At 39.2% G+C, this 24,867-nt stretch overlaps 1 protein-coding gene across 1 annotated transcript in view; it reads right to left on the reverse strand.

Annotated features, from left to right (window-relative positions):
- Positions 1-7,186: 7,186 nt before the first annotated feature.
- Positions 7,187-24,867, reverse strand: part of REEP3 (receptor accessory protein 3) — a 36,773-nt gene continuing 19,092 nt past the window's right edge. The window contains exons 3-8 of the mRNA XM_059851106.1: positions 23,786-23,862; positions 23,165-23,285; positions 21,738-21,851; positions 14,432-14,579; positions 11,826-11,977; positions 7,187-11,073 (exon numbers count right to left, since the gene is read on the reverse strand). Of these exons, the coding sequence (XP_059707089.1) occupies positions 11,017-11,073; positions 11,826-11,977; positions 14,432-14,579; positions 21,738-21,851; positions 23,165-23,285; positions 23,786-23,862 (669 nt within the window). The 3' untranslated portion in view covers positions 7,187-11,016. The remainder of the gene's footprint in view (positions 11,074-11,825; positions 11,978-14,431; positions 14,580-21,737; positions 21,852-23,164; positions 23,286-23,785; positions 23,863-24,867) is intronic.

Genomic DNA, 24,867 nt, shown 5'->3' on the forward strand with positions numbered 1-24,867 from the left:
TAGAGGACACCCCAGGAATCCCCCCTGTGCCTGAGTGTTGTCCAAACAGTTCTTGAATAGTGACAGGTTTGGTACTGTGACCACTGCCCTGGGGAGCCTGTTCAGTGCCTGACCAGCCTTTGGGGTAAGAACCTTCTGAATCCAGCCAGTCCCCCAGCCTTGTTACTGGTCATGAGAGTGAAGAGATCAGTACCTGCCCTCAAGAGGATAGTGGAGATCTCAATGAGGTCTCCCCTTCAATCTCCAGTTTTCCAGGCTGAACAAACCAAGTGGCCCAGATGTGCTGATGCTCAGGCCTCAGCCAGAGCTGACTTACAAGATGAAACCTGGGCATTATGTGACTGACACCATCAGTATTATTTACCTAAAAATAGATGACTGAGACACTTCTGCCAGCTGTTTCACACCAAACTGGCTGCTTAGAAACTTTCACATAACCTTGTGTGATTATCTGCAAGAAATTTTAAGAAAATTTGCACAACTGACATGAAAAAGCTTGCTTGTAGGATATTTTATCTGGCCAAGTCCTGGCCTCTGCTGGATGAGAAGTGTGCCATCAGACCCAGGTGCTTCTGCTGACTTTTTTGTCCTAGGACCTTTAGTGTGTGAGCAGTCCCTAGTACCATTCTGTTTGGATCCTGTGGGATACTGAAGGCTTAGGATGGTACCTAGAGCTGAGAAGGAAAGTGCTGATAGCAAGGTGTGATGTGGTAAACCGATGGGTGCAATTGAAGTTGCAGGCAACAAGAGCTTTCTCAGCTGGCAGCTTTCTCAGTGAGCTCTGATTTTGCCAGATGTTTTCAAGGTTGTGGCCAGACTCTGTGAGAGCGAAAAGCTTCGTTAGGGCAAAGGAGATTGTGCTGCTCTTTGAGTGTGGTGCGAAGAAGGGTGTGCTCTTGGAAGGGGAGGACTGGGGAAATCTTTTTGACCTGACACAGCTGATCGGAGAGCAGGGACGTTTCCAGCTTGGCTCTGCCCGGGCATCGGGCTCGGTGCGTGTCCTTCTTTTGCGACTCGACAGCGCCGCCGTGTGGTGGTTCTGATGAGCGCGGACGGTGCCCAGAGGAAGCCAAGCGCTTTTCCGGCCGGGCCCCGTTCCTGTGGGAGCAGTTCAGGGAAGAGCTCTTGGAGACAGAATGTGATCTGCGGGAAAGGAAGAGGAATTGTTTCATCGTTGGCTTTGCACTTTACAGGCTGCAAAAGAAAAGGCAATTCCAGCATGGCCTCTTCCTTTTAGAACCCATTCTATGCTCAACACGTAACACAAACTCACTGAACTCCATCAAACTCCCTGTGTGCTTTCCCTCTGGCACTCTAAATCTCGCAGCAGCTAACGTGCAGCAACTACTCCCAAAGAAAAAGTTCCAGAGCAAAAAGCCATTTCTGGCCTTCACAGCCCCTTTGCAGTCTGTAAACCAGACAAACCACACTAGTGATCCACATGTTCCTACTCAACTCTATATGGAGCATCTTCACATTCTCAAGGTGGCAGAGTCCATTGTTAGACTGCATCAATTCCATCTGCAGTTCAGACAGAGTGGTGTGCCAGGAAAGAATACATTTGCTGATCTTCCCTCTACCCTGTAAAACCTGATTTCCAGCACAATCACTTTCACACAGCTCCAACAAAGTCCACAGTCCAAGCAGCTATATCTCACAAAGAAGAAAGTGTCAGGACAGAAGAACATTCCTAAGGCAGCCATTTCTTCCAGCACCATTTAAATTGTGCACAGCATATTTGGAATACTCACTTTCCTTCTAGCATATATGAAGGGGCTGATTTTTAACTCTCATGGCTGAGCTGCAAACAGCTACCCCATCAAACAGGCTGTACAAGTAAAAGCCAATGTTGGGCTGCACCTTCCTCTTGCCACATGTAAATCACATAAACTCCCTGCTTCCCTCCTCTGCTGCATCTACCATCATGTTCTCTGCATCTTGAATCCTAGAGGTGAGTGCAATTGTTTCCAAAGAGGGCTGGAAGGGGAATAGGGAGCAGCACAAGCAGCTCTTGTTGAACTTGCTGCTTCTGACTGCTCACATGAGCTGGGCAAGCAAGCGTGTGGCAGCCACGCTCCTCTTGCAGCCTGGTACACTGCGCTCACAAGCACAGTGCTTGTGTTGCTTCATTCATTGCCTTTTTTATCACACTTCCATTCCCCAGAGGTGAATATTTGTCAACTATTTCCCCCTGCTGCAGCTTTTATATGAGCCATAAAATAAGGAATGGAATATTTTGAACTGAACATTTATTTTCTCTGGCACTCTTAATAGAGATATACATCCTACAACCAAATTTGATTTTCATTACTTCGAAGGATCCCAGTATTTTTAGTATTTGGGGAAGTAATTCTACTTCATCAGAAACAGAACACCATAGTGGAAAATAGATAATGCAGAACTTCTTTATGATGCCCTCAGGCTTTGTATTCTTTGACTACCCGAAGAAAGGTGGGTTTTTTAGTGTAGTCTTTAACAGAACTTCTTTCAAGAGCAGATCTATCTAAAAAAACTAAATCAGAAGAGTTTTGTTCAATCTGTGCTGTATGCCAGACATTCCGTGTATTAGTGTGCAGGCAACCTAAAACACTAATTCTTTTACTTCTTCTGCAGCTTTAACTATTCATCAGGAACATATGAGGCGTGTAACTTTTGCTTTTTAAAGAACATTCTCTAAGATAACAGGCCAGACAAAGCTAGCACTTAACTCCTTATGTACTGAAGGAGTTTATAATCATTATTATGATAGTGCCAGTGTAGGAATCCAAAACAGAAGCACCCAGCACTAGGAACAGGCACAAGGAACTTCAAAAGCAAGCAGATCCATAGCAGAAAATGCTAAAAAGGTAATTTCAAGTGCTCCCACTTATTTCCCTTTGCATGCATCTCATGGAAAGAAACTCTAAAATCCCTCTAGGATCACGTCCAGAAGTTCTGGAGTGCTGAAACCCTGCCTTGGCAAGAGGCAGTGCTACTGGCAGATGCTCCAGCTCGCAGCCTCTGGCAGGCCTTCCTTCCCTTCCCTTCCCCAAGCAGATTTGTAATCAAGTTTTCTTGGGCAGCTGGCACACAGCTGGCCACCACAGCTGTAACAGCACTCAGAAACACAAGCTTGTCTTTTGGGTAACCCTGACTTTCTGCTTCATTTAACAACCCTTCTTCCTGTACAACATAGTTTTAATCTTGCTTGGTTCACAAACCCATAAAGAAAAATGTCATCCTCATTTTTGCCGCTCACTCAAACTATGACAAGAAAAACTTAATTACTGTATATTTTTTCTTATCATTATAATGCATGTGAACCACTTACAAAGAAAGGAGGAGGAAGAAGAAGATGACTCCTAGCAATTCCTTGAGACAGCATTTGCAAATGCAGCTGGAAAACAAAACACCCACTTCTGAAGATGCTTAGGTAAAGTGGTCTCCCCTAGCCCGTGAAAAAAAGGCAAAATATTTTTTATTTGAACAATATTGTTAGGTAGTGTTTGGAATACTGTGCTCCAATAGAGACAGCCATGGCAAAACGAGGTTTTTCACCTCCCACTAATACTCCACGGCCTCTGTCTGCTCAGCACACTGACACTAACCAGTTTCAGTGCTGCTCCACTCCCAGTGAAATGCTCACACTAGTCATTGACAGAGCAAGGGACCCACAAGCAGTGTTTGAGTAGGGTGGCCCAGGGGCATGCAAGAAAAAGATGTTTTCCATGTAGAATACTTAAGGAAAACCTTTTAACAATCTCACCTGAGATACACACTGGTTTCCTGCCCAGTTTATCTGACAAAGGGCCAAATGTGATATTTCCAATGACCATTCCAGCAAAAAACAGGGATGATGCAAGGCTTAATTGGTAGGCTTCTTGTTCAATTAGGTACCATTATTAAGAAAAAAATCTTTAATAAAAATATGCCCTTCCCCCAATAATAAAAACTATCAAAATTATTCTCTTATTTCCCACTTCTTGTTTTATATCCCATTAAAGTTTTATTCAAAGTTTGATAGGTAAGCCAACACTAGTCATATTCTTTCCTCCATAACAGATTCTACCATGTCTCCTCCTGGACATTTCATTGTAATAAATTAAAATTGTTCCACACAGTAAGCATCATTACCTGCACCCCAGTTCCCAGGCTTTGGTAAGGCAGCTTACCCTGGGCTATTAAAACAAGGACCTGTGAAAAGCATAGCTATTTCACCACTAAACCAGCAGTTATTTCAATGAGCAGATATTAAAATTTCTTCACTAAGAAGTACGATGTACATTCACTACTGCAGTGCTTAGAGAGTTAATGCTGTGCTTTCTGAGCAATAAGTAATCCCTGGTGCCTTCCCTCACCACACACATGTTGAACTCTTCAAGAGAACCAGAAAGGGATTACAGCAAAATGTCTTGGTTCATAAAAATGCTCAGAACTAGTTATGGGCCACTCACTGGTATTTCAGTATCTTATTGTGCACATGCATTTATAATAAAAGAAAAGTTACAAATAAATTATAGGTTTCTTTATAAAATATATTTTCTACCTCATCCAACCTCTAATCTGAGGCAGTACAATCACAAATCATCAAAGAGAAGAAAATTATCAGAGAGTGGATTAAAAATACTATTTCCCAATGGGGCAAGGCACACAGACAGCTTGTACAGTGATTTGTTCCTGAAGCAGAACATAAGAACCACTCCAGAGTTTTTTTGAGAACACTCTCTGCAAAACCAGAAAGAACTGAGAATATTAAAGTTCCATTAAGTTTAATCTCCATCAACAAAATAAAGGAAATAAACTCTACAGAAGCAGCCCTTGCAGGGCAGAACAAGAGAAAAGACTGCTTTTACAAACTGGTACTTTTGCTACTTAGTGGCTGCCTGTTTGTGTTTTAGCAAGTCTGATACAGTGACATCTGAAGAACATAACTTTTAAAAGAATGCAGCTATCGACTTTATTTGCACAAAGGGAGCCTGTTAAATATTCTTCAAAATTAATTGTAGCTTGCCAACAAAAATGTTGCCAAGGAGAGAAGGGGCTGCCAAGAGAGGAGGTTGGTCCAGGCACGACCTGGGGATACAGCCATATCTCTCCAGCAAACTGGCACTCAAAGGGGAGCTGCAAGAGACACCCCAGAGAAGAGCAGAACAGCTTGGCTGTTGTTCTATCATGGTTTGAACAAGGGAGCAGCTTTCCTTCTTTCATGACCCTGATTTTAAAAGAAGCATTGTTTTTCATCAAGATTTAATCTAGACTAGATAATTGCAGGCCTCTACTGAGGGTTTATACTGCTGTAGCCTTCTCCAAAGGCCAGGAGATTGTCCTGCCAATTGACTGATCAATTTGAGCTGCTATAAATGCTCTCTTCACACAGAGGCTTGCAGAGTAACACCTAAAAGCTCCATATCCTATGAACAGCACAAGAAACTCCCTTCAAGTTAGCGAGAATAGAGACATGAGCCATCATTAATTAAACCTGGCAAAAATGGGATTGACAAAAGCACAGTGAGTGGCTGTCAGTACAGTTCCTTCAAGACTAACACACATGATTATGGCTGCATTTTTACCAGCATAACATTTGTTTACAATCACACTAACTTTATACAGTGCTTTAGATTTGCTTTGGGGCTTTTTTAAGAAATCTCTCTCCTCAGCCATACAAAGAGATTCTATTGTTTAAGGCAGTACAGTAGCATGACTTTCCCTCTGTATTCTTAGTTCGTTTTTATTAAAATTAGTAGGAAGATTGGCTGGGGTGGTGCAGCACCCTGAGGAAGCAGTGAGTGCCACAATGAGTGTGGTACACAGGAAAAGCTAGTGAGAGTCGAAGTGCTGCTTACCTTGGAACTGTTTCAACCTGGAAAAAATGAACTTTCTAAACAGTTTCTTAACTTCCCCATCCCTGCAGTCACTGTACATCAGCAGACAGCAGTGAAATTCTACGTCTTGAATTCCTTGTAGTCTCTGCTGCAGCTGCTTTCATAATTCCTTTCCTAATGCAAACAGAGCAATCTGTTGCTGAACTTTGGCAAAGGCAGGCAGACAAAAGACAGGCTCCCATTCTGTTCCTGAATACATGTACAGAAAGGAGGAAAATAATTTTGGAAGTCTACTGATTTTACAATACGTATTACATTTCCCCTCATATTCCACCATTTGATTTCCCATACTAGTGGGGAAAATACACAATGCCTCAAAACTTAAAAAAAAAAACCAAAAGCAAAAAACCAAACAACAAAAAATCCCCCCCACCAGATGTCACCATTGCTGCTGCTGAATATTTAACATTTTAACCTAAGATATATGCACCAGCACTAGTTTTGAATAATCAGTTATTCCCTGAGAGGGTCTTACCAGCATCACCTTAAAAAGCAGGAAGGCAGCTTTTAGCCCACATTCAGGAGTGCTCCAACTACCTGCTAAATATCAGCAGAAGAAATAAAGGAAAAAGAGTCAGCATTGCTTTCTGACATCCACAATTTCTTGGCAGCGTGCTTGTACTGCATGAACTTTTCTGACATCAGAAACTGAATCACTTCAAGGTCCCTTAAGAGTCAGGCTGTGCTTCTGGGATGGATTTTCATAATTCTTAAAAACTATTTATTGCTACTGTTTTTCAAATCTTCCTCCGCAATTACCCATATCAAGAAATTCTTTTATTTGAGGAAGTAAGCCAGGAAGCCTTGCAAACAAGGCCCAGAAAATGTGGTTACTGAGGTTTTTGCTTGGGTTTTGCTAGGGGTGTTAACAAATGACACAACAGGAGGTTTGAAAAAGGAAAGGGCCAAACTCATCCATGCATCTCCTCCTCTGGATTACCAGAACTCTGACTAGGGAATACAAAAAAAAAAAAAAAATCAGTTTGATGTCCAGCAGTTCGCCAGGTAGTTACACTCTTTTGGGACACTGAACATCTCAACTTTCATTTACTCTGAACCATACATCTAATCAAACCAGGTGAGTGACACTATAGCATGTTCAAGTTGCCTTTAGCAGGGTACATTTCATTTCAGCCTAAATTAGCTTCAGACTTCATGGCAGAACCTCAAGGGCAGTTTAGTCACACCTTAAAGAGTTTTTCAAGTCTCTCCAAAGTTCAGCTAGGTTGTTTTTGGTGCTTGAACAATTACAATAAGTAACAGAATACAGATTACACAGTGACTAGTTTGTTAATAGTAATTCAGGTAATAAAATATCCACTGCATCTTGCTCAAAGCAGCATTTATTAAAGATAGCATCAAGATAAGTCAATGCATAACGAAGTTTCCATCCTACAAATATGTAAACAAGTTGACAGCAAGTTATTATTACAATATAAAAATTAAAGCTTACATTGCATTTTTTTAAAGCTACTATCTTCAGTCCAAATGTATATTCTCTGGTTTGTAGCATTTAAAAATACAAGTTCTTGAAAAATGTTAAAGTATTGCCTTTGCACATAGAGTTTTGTAGAAAAAGTACTTAAAAATACCAACTTCCCATTAATAAAAGTAACACCAAAAATAAAACACATTTTTGTCATGAACAACACATTGAACGTGTTCAGCGTTTTCTTCACCATTCTCTTTTACCAAGTTATCTTCTATTTAAAAATTCATTATAGTTTGCAAAATGTATGTTGGACATTATTCAGGTACTTTCACACACCAAAGGAATTAGCAATATTGGCAATCACATTGCAATCAAAGTCCAGCCTAAACTCATTTGCAGCTGAGGCCACCAATTTAATCCTCATCTCAGACTGGCTATTTTAACAAGTACAGTAGGCTCTTGCTAAGAAAGCTGAGTCAGTTCAGATATATTTTGGAAAGGCTTGAAACCTTGATATGATACAAGCAGAAATACATATTCTCTTTTAAAGCACTTTTAAACCCCAAGTCTTTGTTTGACTACAGTCAAATTAGCAATCCTGTTGGTGGCAGTCAGTTCTCAGGAAACACTTTGTTCAGAAGATTAGATAATTTGACTTCAACTACATTTTACATTCCAAACCTACAAAGAATATTAAACATCGACTTTTAACATTTTTTTCAAGAAGTTTCCTGGCAAGAGCTAGACAGATGACTTCTGCAGTTGCTAAGGCAAAAAAAGTTTGAAAATTCCCTACAACCAAAGTTAAAAGATTGTAGTGTTTCAAAACCAAAGTAAACTAAACTCCACAAGGAGAGAGAACTATTTTTCACTGGGATGAAAGCTAATCATGCCATTGTGCCCTGACAAGCATCACCTAATAATGAACAGTAAGAAGAAAAAATGAAGATAATCCAGTGAACCAGTTTGAGGATGAATTCAAAGATCAAAATCAGGCTGGCAAGTAAATATTTTTATAGTTGGCTATTTGACTGAAGAAAACAGCTAGGAACGCACTGAAGGTTTGATCATGTAAGACCTGAAAGAACAGAAATACATTTATATGCAAATAGTAATGAATATGAACAGCACTGCCAGCTTTCCTAATTCCATGCAAGTTCCAGGAAGAGGAGGATTTATTTAGCCTTTATCACTACTGAGTTAGCAAGTTAAGTCTGCCAGAAGTTACAGCCTCAGGTACATAGAGACACATGGAGCAACTTCCTGACAGGAGTGTGGTAGAGCCTGAAACACTTCAATGATCTCTAGCCCTAGAAATGTGTTAAAAACACAACCCCAAAAACAGGATTGACATGAACCTGTAATAGGAACTGTAATTCTGAAAAAATGGCTTACTCTACTACTTGCAGGATTATGATTTGTACAAAGATGATCCTTTTTTTGCTATGCTTGCTGGTAAAACAAGCATGATTAGTTACAACAAAATGTGTCAGCAAGTGCTCAACTCTACAGTAAGAGTTAGAGATTCCATCCCAGGCCCAGGTTAGTCTACTATTCAGAGAGGGGTGAGATGCAAATACAAGAGCTTAGGGTTCCTTAGTGTCTTATACACAGACAAGCCTCAGGGAAACAGAGGAGAGGCACAAACATTCCTGGGGCAGAAGTCCCACACTCCAGAGGTTGCTTTTGTGATCACTCCTTGCCCACAGCTCCTTAGAAAAGCTGGATGACAAGGTACAGTTTTGGTTAGGGGATGGGATTTTTGCACTGTACTCATCTGGGAGAGAGCAGCCTTCCTGTCTTCTGGTATCTGTATTTCTGAGTTAAGTATTACAGGTTTTAGCCTTTTAATCACATTGGCCTGCTGGGACTTCTCCCTAAAGCACTGAGGTTCCTCAGAGATGCTGAAATGCTGTTGTATTTGAGCACAGCTTTGCACAGGGCTTGCAGACACTTCCACAGCCAGGGAGGAACAAGACCAACACAGACCAGCTGCATTTGTGCCCACAGAATTCAAACCCTGGCTGAAGTGTGCAGAAGACTGCTTTGAATGCCAGTCTATGCTGCAGACCAGCAGTGAATCGCTATGGCTGTAACAGAAAAAGAACTGCAGCAGGCCCAAGCCTCAGGAAAATATTTAAAATCTCTGCTGGAGACTTGCCTGGGGAAAGGCCTAAGGATTGAAGTCAGAGATCCCAGGATAAGAGGAATCCAGGCCATTTCCTCTCTGAGGGAAGTAACAAGGTCTGTTCCAAAGATACATAATAAAATACTATCTGCAAGAGGTGGGTGGTTTCTCCCTGAATCCACAGTAGAAATATAGTTACACAGCAAACTAAAGTCAGCCTAATTCTCAGAACTGCAGAAAATAGTACCAAAGGTGACCTAAAAAAGTAATTTTGACAAGTTATTGCGTTGAAAGACATTTCAAAATTAATCTCTGTGCAGATATGCCATGGGATTCTACGTTATAAAATGACTGACTAAATCAACTAGACTTTTAGAAGAAGCTATTTATATGCAAATATTTTAGTAATAACTTGAGTAATAAAAGAAAGTACTACACAGGCCATTTTAGAATTCACATATGGTATGAAATATACACTCATACACGTTCTGAAGTACATATATATATATAAATATATTTGTTCTTAAAGCAGTGTAGAGTAAAACTAAACCAGGGCCTGACTAAGCTATCATACACACCTTTATGGTAGCATGACTTTAACACGCAGCTCATGGGCTGATCAGATCCCTGAGGCATATGACTGGAATTGCTACAAGCTTTACTTACCACAATTTTAACCAAAAACTGATTTAAATCATGTTACATCTCTTTAGATGGAGGAAGACAGACACAAACAAAACAACCCCACAAACAAAAATCCCCCAAACCCCCCCCAAAAAACACACACACAGACAAAACCCACACAGCCCTATAATACACAGAAAGGCACCTGATAATATTGTTAGTAGCAAATATCTACAGCATCCTAAGTGTACTTAAGGAATCAAGATAAATTTTAAAAAGATCATAAAATACAAGAATTGCTGGCATTCAAAATGTAACTCTAACCTATCTAGCAAGTCACTAAAATGACATGTGCAGTTGTAAATCATTAAGAGTGTGCAAAACTATACAGTTTTGCATAAAGTGCTATATGTACCCCTAGTTTGCTAAGCTTGGCAATATGATGCAAGATGATGATGTTAAGGTTGTATCCTACCTACCTCACCTTTCCTTTTTCTTTCCCACCATCATCCACTGTCCTTTAAACTGTACATTTAAAAATTACACAAAGGCCTTTTCAGGAATTGTAGTTCAGAAAAATATTTCAAGTATATCTATCTATCTTTCAATGTAAACTTGGGGACACAATGGTTCAATTCTCACAAGCTCTAGATACTTGAATCTTCTGCTAATTTAACTGGAGTTGCAATAATTTCAATCTGTTCAATACCTCTGGCAAAGAGTATTTCCTATTCCTCATTTAACTCCTATTTAAGGAGTGCTGAAATTCATGCTATAACTTGTCCAGATTTAAATCTAAACAACTATAGAAAAACAGAGTAATACTTTATCTGATCACTTGGGTTCACAAAAACAAGTCCTACCATATCTGTTCATACAGACCCATTTTAGGAATTGTACACAGATCTTTAACACTTGAATTCAAGTTATTATAGTACAGCAGTTTCTCTTGCAGGCATTGTGCAGTACACTCAAAAGTATACAGCAGGTCTCTTCTTTACTCTGTATTTCAGTGATCCATATCGTATCTGAGGGGAAAAATAAAATTATAACAACGAGTTGAGTCACACCAAGCAGAAATATGATTCACCTGCCCACTAATCTTATTTTGCAAATGTCTTTCAGTGTGCTTTGGACACTCCAGTTTCACTAAGAGAATCTGCCTATGACTAAATGAGATAAAGTTTCAACAGAATTGGGCAAGAAGAATAAGTATCATCTGTTTTCCTGCAATGACCCAAAAGCTTCTATGATACTCCACAGAGATTTATCCAGAAGTATCTTTAAATTTTGTGATGCATGCCCATACAAAGTGCATTGAATACTAACCAGGATCTTCTCTTTGTAGATCACAGAGAGTCAGGCCATGTGTTTATGGGAACTAAAAAAATCTGCCTATTCCTTATCTATTAAACAGGAGATGTTAAAGTGTGCACAACATGCAAATTTTAATATTGCTATCCATAACCCTTCCACGGTGAGCAGTTCCTGAAACTGGGCTCGATGGTGTCAGAATTAGCATTGCAAGCACAGAGTCTGTTTCATCTCCTCTCCCTTGCTCCTTGCTTAGTTTACTTCATTCATGTATTTCCCCTAAACACTCCAAACTACAAAAGCTCCAAACCTAGGTATTGTTATCACATACTTCCTTCCCCATTTAGCATTCTAGAACCCAATTATTGCTGACAACTTCTCCAGGATTAAAAATAAAAATCAATTTCTGCACTCTAAAAAATGCCAATATACACTGAAGAAAAAAGTCAACCAGGATTACACTTACCTCTTTACGGCCTTTAATAGTTTTCACAGATTTCATACTCTGAGTTCTTCGAAGGCCTCTCTGAGCAAACATTTCATCTTCTGAATGTGTCCCCTCCATCTCTTCATCTGTTTTATCATCTCCAGGATTTTTTTCCAGTGGAGTTTTGTAACCTTTATATTAGAAAAAAAAAAAAAAAATTAGCTGTAACTTTTGGATTTCTAAGAAAGCCATGATTTTCATCTTTACCACATGTGATTTATCCTTTTAAAATGATCTGCTTATTTCAAAACAGAAACATCAACTCTGCCACAAGTTTGGTACTTCCAATCCTGCCACTTGGTTCCACAGGTATGAAATGCAGTGATGCTTCAGTTGTCAAAACTGAAACCACAAGTCTGCTGACATCTTCTGCTTTACACTGAACTGTAAAAACCTTAGTGGTCATCTTATGTAGTACTCGAGATTTTTGGACACAATCCACGTGAGAGGGAGGTCACACTTACATTAACCTTTAAAGGTCCCTTCTAACACAAACCACTCCATGACTCTCATTCATAGGATCCTTCTTCATACTCTCATCCTCCTGCATTTTTAATACCAAAGCTCCTTTCAGATCGGTAACACACCCAAGTATTCTTAAGGGTTGTTAACATCCTGCAAAACCAGGACCAAGATTATTACCTAAGATTCTCACTAGAGGGCACAAACTGCTTAAAAACCCACCCTGAAAAGCTCCTTGGGGTTCCACAGCCCCAAATCCCCATCACAGATCTATCACAAAGCTCCCAAACCCACTCTGCTTCCTTCCTCTGCCAAACTCTCCTTTTATCCCAGAATCTACAGGCTGTAACACTCAGGAACACCTTTTGGACTCCAAACCAAACTTTATTAATGACCTGTGTACATTTCATCCTAAGCCAATGTTTTATTTAGGCTTAGCTAATTTTTCCTCAGTTTTTTTCCCTAGAAATTAGAGTCACATAATCTATTCCACACTACTTGAGGCAGACATTCAGTCCTTCTCTTCTGCCATTTTAGAGGCAACACATCTCTGCTTCCAGTACAGTTTCAATTCATCCTTTTCAACACAAAAGATTTCAATCACATCTGTTTCTCTGTTTCAGACTAGCAGTGTTTGCAGTGACACCAATACTTCTTATCTCTATTTGAAACACGTGATGCATCAGCATCCCCTCACAGCATTCCCTTTTTCACTGCCAGCCCAGCACCATCCTATGATCCATGTCCTACAATTAGGCCTTTTCAACCAATTTGCAGAGAACGCCCAGCTCAGACCACAAAAAATAAGATCCTGCTAAGCACAGCAGAATATTGCTACACAGTGTTCCTAAATCTATGCGTACTTTTGATCTTTTTTAAGTTCCTAATGCTGCAGAAAATTCAAAGAAAACATGGGAGGTGTATGCTAGATATTCGACCAGGAGCAGAAACAATCAATTAAATTCAACTAGCTGTAAGAAAGCTTTTTGACATTTGAGATTGAATCTCACAATCAGTGATTATTTATATAGTATAAACTGAAGCATTTCTTAAAAAAACTTAAATTCAGAGCATTTTCAAACTATTTCAGATAGGTAAGTAATGCTCTCTTACTGAGGAACAGACCCTGCACAACAGCTGCAGTGACATCATCTCTAGTGCAGCTCTTCATGAATTCTTGGCTTTCTCTCCAGCTAGAAGCTCCAGTTCACACTGCCCTGTACAGGATACCTTCTGGAAACAATGTACAATTCAGCTCAGGTCCCTTCAGCTGGCCATCTATTCCTTACAAACATCATGGGCTACCACACTATCCATGGAATCCCTTGGACCCCACACACACTACCCCTCCCCAAAACAGAGGGGTAAGAAGGAATGACAGGCTTAGGTGAAAATAAATAGCCCAGATCTACTTCTTTTGTGGGAAATTTCAGCTCCTTGACATTGTAGCCTTGCCATTTAAAAAGGTGTAGTTACCAGACTTCCAGCAAAACCTTCCTTCAAACATGACAAGCTCAAGAGCAAAGTGATGATGACAATAACAGTACATGTAATATGAAACAATAGTCTTCATGTACCATGAAACAAGTCTTTCTGAACAAAACCATATATTGGTGACCACACACCATCTTCTAAGGGCTGATGGGCATCGGTCCATTATGAAAACTTGATGCCTTTATTATTCCTATCACCATAAACAATTTTACATTTTGATCTATCATTACAAGCCTGGTAAATTAATTTCTATTAATTTTCTCTTCTATTTACCAAGCTTCCATATGTTTTCACATTTAACTTCTTGTACATTTGTCACAGAAACTCCACTTAATCACATAACGTTTGACTTCCAATTAAGTTTTACTTTGGTAATAAATTCTTGTTGCCAATTGGCAAGGACAGGAGTAATGAATAGAGTATGATTACTGACTGGCTGTGAGAAGAAAGTAATTCAGGAAGGATTTCTTAACTGTCATAATTTACTTTGCTTGAATGTACTCTGTTTAAATGTACTGGAATTCTTTGAGGCCTTTTCCATTTAGAAACGGGGGCAATGTATTTCTGCCATTCCACTTTTGCTTTGGGTGAATTGTTCTTTTAGGTAGGGAAGAAAAAAAGATACATACCAGAAGATTCACTTGTAGAGGCTCTGGTTTTCTTTTTAGCTTCTGGCAATGTCTGATAAGGTCTCTGTCCAACAGGCTCATCTCCTTGTATAGTAGTCAAATCATGCATGCTGAAACTTCTCAGTTTCTCAGTTATTGCACCTTGGCTCTGAAATACAACAACAGTATCTTTGGAAACCAGGCAGAGGTTTAACTTTGCTGCTCAGCTTGGGTTAAGATGTTTAAGCCCGTGCTACCTTGCTGCACAACAAAGCCTATTGAACATACACATGCAGTTGCTTTACACTTGATTTAGGTATTGCTTTTACCCACGCTTAACTGTGCATTGCTCCCAGATGACAAAGTTACACAAGCTGGGAGCTTAATTACAAATGCTGCATTTCACTCCTTTCATCTGAGCAAGTAAAGACTGAGGGTAAGTGTTTAAAAGAAACACACATCAGAAATGTTCACTTCAAACACAGCAGTTCAAGGTAGCATGACAGTAACACTTCCACTTTAAAGAGTATGGTCGAAGATAGTTTTCTGCTACTTTATATTTTATCCTCCACAAATTTGAATAAGGTTAAGGAGAAAAATGTTAAAAATACACTCTGCAACATTAACTCAAATAATTGAGAAACTGGCAGCACTATAAAAGCAGCTCCAGTTGACAGAAACTTGAAACCACAAACCAAAGAGTTCCTGCCTGGACTCCAGGCTAGCAGGTCCTCTCACTAATACAGCTTTACTGACATAATACCAACACAAAATCTAATGCTACACAGGAGAATAGTTAATCACATATGAACATTAAGTATTCCTTCTCCAGTTGTCTTCCCTTTTTTTCCATATGGAACATATGGAAGTTTCCCTGTTGGAAAAAAAGGTCATCCAGCAGCTCTTTCATCTTACATCAGATGATGTTATTATTAAAGCATTAAAGATTAATTTATTGCATAAGCAACTAAAAGAGTAAGACCATGAGAACAAGCACTCAAAGTCATGTTAAAATAACATTTAATTCTTCCATCTCTGGCATAAGGCAAAAAATAACCATTTCAGGAAAAGATTGACAAGCCTGTGCATGAATTCCACTTCAAGCAAGTGTTAAAGACTTTGTTTCATTCTTATAAATGAAGCTTTTAAGTAAAATTCTTCATTTGACCAGCATGTTAGCTAGCAGGAGCAGAAACCTGGGTACAATTCCACACACCTTTCTCTGCAACAGCACCAGCAGAAGGCAATTCTGGCACTGCTGGCCACAGCCATTTGTTCCCACTCTTATGACAACAACTGTTTTTGCAATTGGTAGACCAGCACACTGAATTAGTCCACATTAAAAATAGCCATGTAAAGTGAAGACACAGTTGAATTAAAGCTCCTTAAGTTTGTGTGGGTACCAAAGTGCAGGGGGAAAACTGGCTGAAACCTAGTATTGATTTTCTAATGACTAGTTATTAGTACAGCAGAAAAAATTAAAACAGTGGACAGTATTCTACTCAAGCATGACAAGCCTATTATAATTCTTACCCAACCATTCATACATTGTCACCAATCAATAAAAAAGAAAAGGTTTCTTGTGAGAGAAGTAGAAGCCTTAACTTATTCTATCTCTTCCTACATATGTGTAGGATGACTCAGTTCTCACAAACTGAAGTACAGCTTGCCTTTGAGTTAAAATGCACTATGAACACTGCACAGTGTCTGAATTAAAGACTGTAAAAATCCCAAAGTCAAATTTATTCCCCAAAATGGCTCATTTGAGGCAGGTCTCCTAAAGTCCCTCCTAAGGCAGGAAAAATCCTGCACTTCCACTACTCCACTTCTTGCACTGAAAAGCATTTCAAATAAACTACATCAGGAACCAGCTATGCCTGAGAACTTTATCAGAGAACTGCTAGGACATGGAGAAGAGAACTGCAGAAAGAACTGCTTCTTTTGACAAGTAACATCTTACAGTAAATATATTACCCTGCTATAACATACAAGAGTGTTCATCAGACTGTGTCCAATGCTTGAAGAGGTTGAACAGGACTCAAGTCTCAGTCACTGAACACTGGTGAGTATGTAAAATGGATCTAGTTGGTTCTCAGCAGAATTCAAACAAATTCAGCACAATTTCACTCACCAAGAGTGAGAATTGTGAAACAGAATCTACTTCAAATAGTGACAGAAGCTGGTTTTTGCCAGCAGCACAAGTATAGAAAGACACACTTGTTTAACAGCTGCCCAGCAAATTCATTCATCATGTGATATACTACAAAAAGACATTTGGAAATTGTATAGAATAATGCAATTAAGATTATAACAACTAACATACCAAGAATTCACATTACAAGGCTATATTTCTTATTCCACTGTAGATAGAGGACTAGATCCAAGCTAGGAACATTTAGCCCTATTTTCCAGTGCAGCTTTTGGATACAGAATTTTGTTTTTCAAAGGAGGAAAAAAAGTCAAGTATGTGCCATAAAATAACATTGTGCCCCTAACCAAACTGCACGGTTGAGCTGGAGCTCCTGTGGAGCACTGCCTCATTCGGGGAGGACGTAAGGGATTTATACAATGGGCCCTTCATTCCAAAACTACTTGCCAAGATGGAAAGTTTTACTCAAGTTACACACAGAAAACATTGAGAAGTTTGAAAGGATATATACACAAATAAAGATGCAGCACACATGCCTGGGAGTCACAGTAGGAATGGGAGTTGCACAACCACTGCTGTGCTGGACAGTCCCCATCACACATTATACCCATCCTATGTAGCTACTCCCTACAGGGCCCCCAGTCTCTATCCCAACCCCTGGGAACATCCAGTCTAGCCAAACCAAGATTGATTTCTACTTGAACTCCACTGCATAGACTGAAGGACAAATTTCAAGGTGTTCTGTGGGAGTGTGCATAGCACTGTGCTCACACTGCATTTAAGACTTAAGATTCGTCCACCCCCATGCTCAAAAGCAGCAGTTAATTGCTTTTTGCTGAAACAAAGCATTCTGTGTAGATCTGGATTACTATCAGCTCAGGATGAAAGTCTGGCTGAAAAATACTAAATTCCTTCCTACTGCAGGAAATGTGAGATTAAATACCCTTTACAGCAGGAAATGTGAGAGTAACGTTCACATTTAGAATAATAATGCTTTAAGAGCTTTATTTTGTTTGAAAGGTCAAAGAGTTACAGCTTGAAAGCAACATGTTTGCCCTAAAAGCAGAGTAATTCAGGTGTAGGTTGGAGCTCAAGAGGATCTCCTGCTTCCACTCCCATGCCATGGACGTGGCAGCAGCCATCACCTCTCCCCAGATACACACAGCCCAAGATGCTGCTCAGGAGAAGATGGCAGAGCAGTTACCACTGGTGGCCCATTACATCAACAGTCCCTGCCAGTAAGGAAGGAATACATCAGGCTGCACTCGGCCCAGAGGCTGATAACTAAATTACAGCCCAAAAGATTGAGACACATATATTTACAATTACATGCCAGGGAAAAAGAAAATAAATCACATAACTTCAGTGCTAAAATTTCTATGTAGGCAAACACTGAGAAGAGATGAACTGTGGAGTCTGTGTGTTGTCTTAAACAAAATCCAAGTCTTAAAGAATTATTTTTCTTCATTATTCAATAGCATTTCCTAAAACATACAAAACATTTTTGTGAGCCTACATACATTAGCAGTGACCAGTGTGAAACACCAATTAAAGTTGTAACATGTTTCTAAATCAATTCTTTGAAATAAATATAGCCCATTTAAGAGTCTCCTTTCAAAACTACTCAGCCTCTAGTAAGCTATTAGTCTCATCAGCTCACCCTCATCTATGAAATGCCATTTTCTGTTCTGTTAGTGAGCACGTACTTGTATGGTCTGTATGCTTAACCCAGGGAAGTTGCTGTAAACAAACACCACATTGTCTGCCTCAGGGACTCTGCTGTTCAATGGCACTTGCACCCCTCAGTGGCCAGGATCACTGACTGGAGCTGCCTGCCTTCCTTGGACAGGGTCCCAATGGACTGGGCAGCATGCAGCACCCACATTCTCAGCTGTTCTCTCCCTGATCCCATCCAAGCTGACAGGGAATGACTCCTGTTCCCTCTGAGCCTGCCCAGGGACTGCTGTCCTGTGAATGACCCCTGCAGCACGCCAGGCAGCCCCAGCAGGGAGGAGGATGAAAGCAGCACTTCTCCCCAGAGTGATACTGGCTGTGGGCCACAGCTGGCTGCAAGATAGCTCCCTCCTCTGCCATGCCCAGACTGGGGATAAGGGGAAGGGTGAGCAAGGCCAGGAGAATAATAATCAGCAAAAAGGCAGCAGATTCAGGATGACCAGAAGGCATTCAGAAAACACAGTCCTAAAAACATATTATCACCACCACCGCTTTACAAATTAACACTATTTGTATGACCTCATAAAGAGGAACAGAGTATTTCACAGCTTAAATAGCAGTCCCCCTGCTCCTAGTGATAAAGATACCAGGTTTCACTAGTAGCTCAAGAAATCTGAATTCATGGATTGGCAGAAATTGAAACATAGAGGTAACCATCATCTCAGAAGACCCGAAAAGAAGATGCATTAAAGTATGAGATATATCACTGGAACTGAAGTGTTGTGGATATAATTTCCCCAAATCCATAAACCACTGAGCCTATAGAGACATCTTGTTTCTGATTTTTACTAATAAAAATTTCCTTCAGTATAAAGAAAAAAATTTTAACACAGACTATCTTTCATCTCTAAATCTCTTGAAATCAGGATTTTACGAAGATTTGTTTTCTGGCATGCTAATTTAACACAATTTATTTTGCTAATGTATGCTATTTAGCAGGTTTTGAAAACACTACATTTTATATGAACAGTGGCTAACTACTACCAGCTAAAAACATCAGTATGAGAATGCAAGGTATAAGCCACTACTCCTGCCAAATACATCTAAATTTAACTATAGGGCAGCAGGTTTAAATCTATGTCAAATTTCAGTAGACTAACCTGGCTGGCTGATCCAACCTCCCTAACAGAGCCAACAAGCCTTTTAATGGTAATCCCCTACTCCTTTGACAACCCTTGAAGAAAATCACTTTCTCCCACATTTGATATTCAAAATATTACAGCAAGTTTCCAAGCCATTTTTAACACCCTCCTAAAGTCAGCATAAGCAGTTTTCTTGGACACTTTAGTGTCTTTTGACATAGGTTTAACCCTGCACACATGTTTAGCCTCTCCCTCTCTCCTAATCTGAGATCTGCTATGTCAGAATAAGCATGTGAGCTCTATTAAAAAAAAAGGGTAAAAAAAAGAATGGAAGTGTGCCCTCTTTCCCATCAAGACTGATCCCACTACTACAGTTCTGTTCCTGAAATCCCATAGCATGCTCCACCAGCTCCTGGTGAAGGGATAATCTTTTCACCTGCTGGAGGCAGCAGTCAACTCTTGAAAAACAGGGAACAAAATCAAGAACACGTGCATTGTGTCCATTTGCTTGCAGGGAGCAGGCACGCTCAGCATTTTGGAATGACAAACCCAAGAGGCTTAACGTGCCAAAATAAAGATTTTTTTCAGTGAGTCTCCTCTTTCATACTGTTTAAAAATCATGCCTATTTTAGGTCTATGGTATTGTGGTGGTTGTTTTTCCCAAGCATCTGATCTGCACTGAACTAATTCTGTACAAATATTCATGAGCATGTTTAACAAGTTTTAACAAATGGAGCAGGCATCTTGCCAGTCACAGCTGAATAGCAATGAAATCTAAACACAGACATTTCAGAAAAAGTTATTCATTATTTCAGAAGAAAGTGGGAGGAGATACTGGTGTTACTTATTTTACAATATTTCTGTTACACCCTAAAAATTAACAAGGAAATATCCAACCATAGCCAAACATAAGAAGCACACACAAAGCATAAGAATCCTTACAGGTGCTTATTGTAATAGATTTGTAATACAAAGAATTTGCATTTTAGCATTTAGCAATTAAACTTTTTCTCCCAGTAGAGCACTTTGGGTGTTTGTTTGTTGGGTTTATTTGGTTTATTTAAATAACCTATTTTTCACTCCGGATACTTTCATTCCTTTGGAGGTGCACTCTATTGCAGTCTAAATTATTTCATGTCTCAAGGCAATATTAAGAATTTGAATAACAAACAAAACCCTACCGTGATCAAATTTAATCACTTTCTCAGTATTTTAGGCTCATTATGACCATTTTTAAAAACAAAAAGTCATAATGCTACCACCCACACGCATCTTTAAAAAGAGAGAAAATGAACAAACAAGATATGCATGACTACTTTTCCAAAGCTTTTTGAGGTAGCACGTGAAAATGTAATTTTTAGGAATGTCTTTTATTTATAATGCAGGAAGTTCACATAGAAGCCCAGACATTTAAGCTAAATGCCAGCTGTACATACTCAACTTTGACAGCCAGGGATCTCTACACTGTCTTCTGTTATCTACTGACAGTGCTCAGGTTTTCAGTGCTGTTACTATGAGCACAATGGTTCCATTTATTCCCAGGAAGAAATTAATTCTGATTGCCTTAAACCTGTGATTTCACTTGGACATACACCTTTTTCTCTTTTTTTTTTTTTTTTTGTTTGTTTGTCTTGGTTTAAATTACTATTAGGTAGGATATACATTGTCTGAAGTATATTCCTTTCAGTGGTACACAAATTGCTTAGAATCTTACATATAAGCTTGTATTTTGTCCTCCTACACCCAGAGCTCTCTGAAATATTGAAGGTGATGAGTTTTTGTAGGAAGGTAATTTGGGAAAAACAACAATTACTCCATAATTTAATGGAAAACATATGACAAAGCAAGTGTATGCTAAACACCAATAGGCAGGCTTATGCTTAGTATATTAATTTGATAATTCACCCAACAAGTTGCAAACAGGTTAATTGTGTCAAGAGAATTTTTAACCATAGTAGTAGTCTTTCATGCCTTAATTCATATGTGGCATTACCTCAGGTTGATTGGAGAAAAACAGCAGAAAAGCCAGAAATCCTTTCAAAAGTTTGTTTATCAACAAGAAAGCACAACAGAGACAGAAAAGAAACAATGGTCATCTTTATTAAAAGCCTGTACAGAAAACCGAATGGTACCTTTTGAATTAGAGTAAACTGATCTGATCATCCAAGAAATAACTACAAGCCATCTTAAACAAATCAACAAACACAGTATGAGGAGGAGTGGGCTGCAAGCATTTCATTGTGTCCCAGGTTTTCAGTACACTTGCAGAATTTATCTTTTTTATATGAGATTTGGAAATCCTTAGTACAATTGCACTGTTCTATAACAAACTCAAAAGCAATTAATGCAAGCAGAAACTTACCTTTACAGCTGCTGTCACTGCAGCAGTTGCTGCCAAATTCAACCCTTGCCTTCCAAAATTCACCATGGTCTCATAGCCTCTTTCTTTGGCTTGGACTATGTACTCATCAATCTCCTAAAAGAAAAACATATTTAAACTTTAGAAGGCTGTTCAGAAGAGAGCAAAATTACTCCATAGTATTATTTTTCCATCAGTAAAGGAAGACAGATGAAATAGTTAAGAAAATATTTAATGGGATATATCTTGGTATTCAGATGTTTTCTTCTTTACAATTCTCTCGTAGAAAAAGGATTATATGTGGTTAAACAAGAAGATAAAGTAGATCACTTTTGTACAGCTCAGAAACATTGCAAGAAGTCCCTAACAGAGAGTAAGCTTAACTTGTTGGACAGAAGCTTTTCAAGAAATAACATCTTCTAACATGAAGAAGTCAGCGAGCTCCCTGGAAAGGTAGAGCAGATTACAAAGAGCTTTTAAAGCCACAGCTTTGAAACAGTTGAGCACCAAGGACAATACAGTCATGGCATTTATCCCCAGCCCTGGTAAATGTCTGGAGTTGAAGATAAAAGTCTGCAAGGTACTACCAACAGCTTGGAGACTACAGGGAAGTATCCTGGCAACTTACGAAGTTGCAAATTGTTTCTAGCACAACTTTCAGAAGGTCAAGGTGACCTTACTGTTCCTATCAGTGGCAATCTTGTCAGGTACCTGCTTTGCCTAATGAAGGCCAAGTCTAGCCTTATGAACTGACCTTTAGAAATGCTATTTTCTGTAGTGCGAGGTTTCTCAGCACTTGCCTTCACATCTTTGCTAATTGCTCTTTCCACACATCCAAACAGGATGCTGAAAAAGACCTAAGCAGACCTGTGTCCCTGTCATACCTGGACTAAAGCTAACCATCTCCTAGCTATTCTTATGTTTGGGTATTTACTGTTGCAGACTGGTCTTAAAACTCAGAAACAAGTCTCTCCTCTTATCCTGCCAGTTTGCAAACCAAAAGAAGTCACTGATGTCAATCATCCTGAGAAGTGTTATTACTAGTTCATGCTAGAAAAAAATGGTAACATTAACAGCTTTTAGTAAAGCTGTGCTCATGCTTCTGTGCAGAGAGTACTGTACACGTGCTTGCAGTAGAAAGTCAAGCTGCATCACTTCCACTCCACTGGGCTCCTCAGAGTGCCTCAAGCAGAGCAGGGAACACCAAGCTCTCATGGCAAAAGGAAGCAGGACCTTGTCTGCTCAGACGAGTTAAACAGAAGCACAGACATGGACAGTCATGCGCACTTGCCTCTGCTAGGCCAAATTCATGCTGCCAGGCAAGACAGTAACAAGCTGCTCTGCTTTTATAGTGTATCTAGCAACAGCTTTTATTTCAGCATATGGCATTTCCATATTAGGCATTAAAAATCTGAGAAGTAATTTCTTACCCTTTCTTTAGAAGAAAGCAGTGGGTGGAGGAATTTTCTGTAGATTAAACTTGCCCCTCTAGTATATGGGGAAAGGAGCCAGATGACAAAAGCTATCTTCAGTTCATAGTACAGTGGAAACCTACAGACAAGTTAAAGGTTGCACAAAATCAACAACTGCAGTAAGAAAATGCACAGTAATTAATCATTATGAAGAGATATTTTAAAAAACCACAAGTATATTAGCATATAGGATTCTTCAAATACAAGAAGATACACTAGACAAAAATTAAATTAATTATGGATTTATGGACTACTGTAATATAAGAAATGACAACAGATATTATACATTGCTTTTCATTATACATTGCTGCACAGAGAAATTCTAGGCCATCCCTTTAAGAGTTCCATTTCCCTGTTCAGTTTCTACAGTAAAGCTGGAAATGTTACAGTCCCTAATTCAAGTGACAGTGTAGAGCACACTTTAAAACAGATGCTGTTCATTTATACACCAAGGTATTTTCCTGTAAAAAGGGCTATTCAACAAGCACAACTTCTTTACACAAAATAAATCAGTACAAATCAAAAAACATCAGAAACAAACATAGTTTCCTCTAGAGTTCATAAAAAGCAGGGTCTTACCAAGAGACTGTCAGGTCAGTTATTGTTTCAGTCACTGTATAAAGAGCAAACACAATCCAGTACATCATCCAGCGAACCTGGAAATTAAAATACCATCTTCACTAAGAGCTTTGATTTCACCTTTACACATAACATACTATACACTGTACAGTGTGTTCAGAGTTGTCAAAGCAAGACATTCAACAGTAGCTTGTTTTATAACAGTTAAGAGACTCACTCATTTTTCTTTGAGCATTTGCTCAAATTTGGTCGCCTAAGCTGATTATATCTTTCAGATAAATACTACAGAAATAGTTCCCATGCATTTGTCTTTCCTAAGCTATCAGATGCCAAATGCAATGTATTTCCAAAATGGGTCATTGCAAACCACCACTGGTTATTTGTACAAACTGAACATCCACATGTTCTTTAAATTCCTAGAGAAAATAAAAAACCTGCAACAACACAAAACCATTTAAAAACAAACAAAAACCCGAACAAACCAAACCAACAAAGAATAAAACAAAACCACCACAACTGTTAGAGACTAGTTTGAGCCCTAAATTCATGGTACTCCCTTTCGAAGGGAGGATATATATACACACACCTTCCCACAGAGGATGTGGCTCAGATTTAATCTTCACTTTTAAAACAATCTTTTTTGAAGTGGATTTAAATAACTACTAAAAACCTAATGATACACTGCCGTCTATTTCATGGATGTGCATTATAATTTAAAACCACTTCCTCTGTCAGAACCTGAGACCCATTTATCTTAAATGCTTTTCAGTGTTTCAGTCTGAAAAGAAACTCAGTCATGTGATAACATTCTTCACTTCAGTCTCTCAGAGGATTTAGATATTTTAGGCTTGAATAAACGAAGACAAATGTACACAACAGCTGAAGTCATTGCTGACAGGCCATGTGACATTTAGACTGGTGACCCTTCCATGAACCTGAGTCAACACCTGAATGAAAACAAAAATAAATCCAACCTTGCCCCATCAGCTTAAGCATAATGCAATGCAATTTTTAAGATGCTATGCAAGACTGTATTTTTCCCCAAGATGATTTATCCAGGCTGTTCTTTCTTTAATCAACAC

The sequence above is a fragment of the Haemorhous mexicanus genome, chromosome 7 (genome assembly GCF_027477595.1).
Source record: "Haemorhous mexicanus isolate bHaeMex1 chromosome 7, bHaeMex1.pri, whole genome shotgun sequence".
NCBI classification, from domain to species: Eukaryota; Metazoa; Chordata; class Aves; order Passeriformes; family Fringillidae; genus Haemorhous; species Haemorhous mexicanus.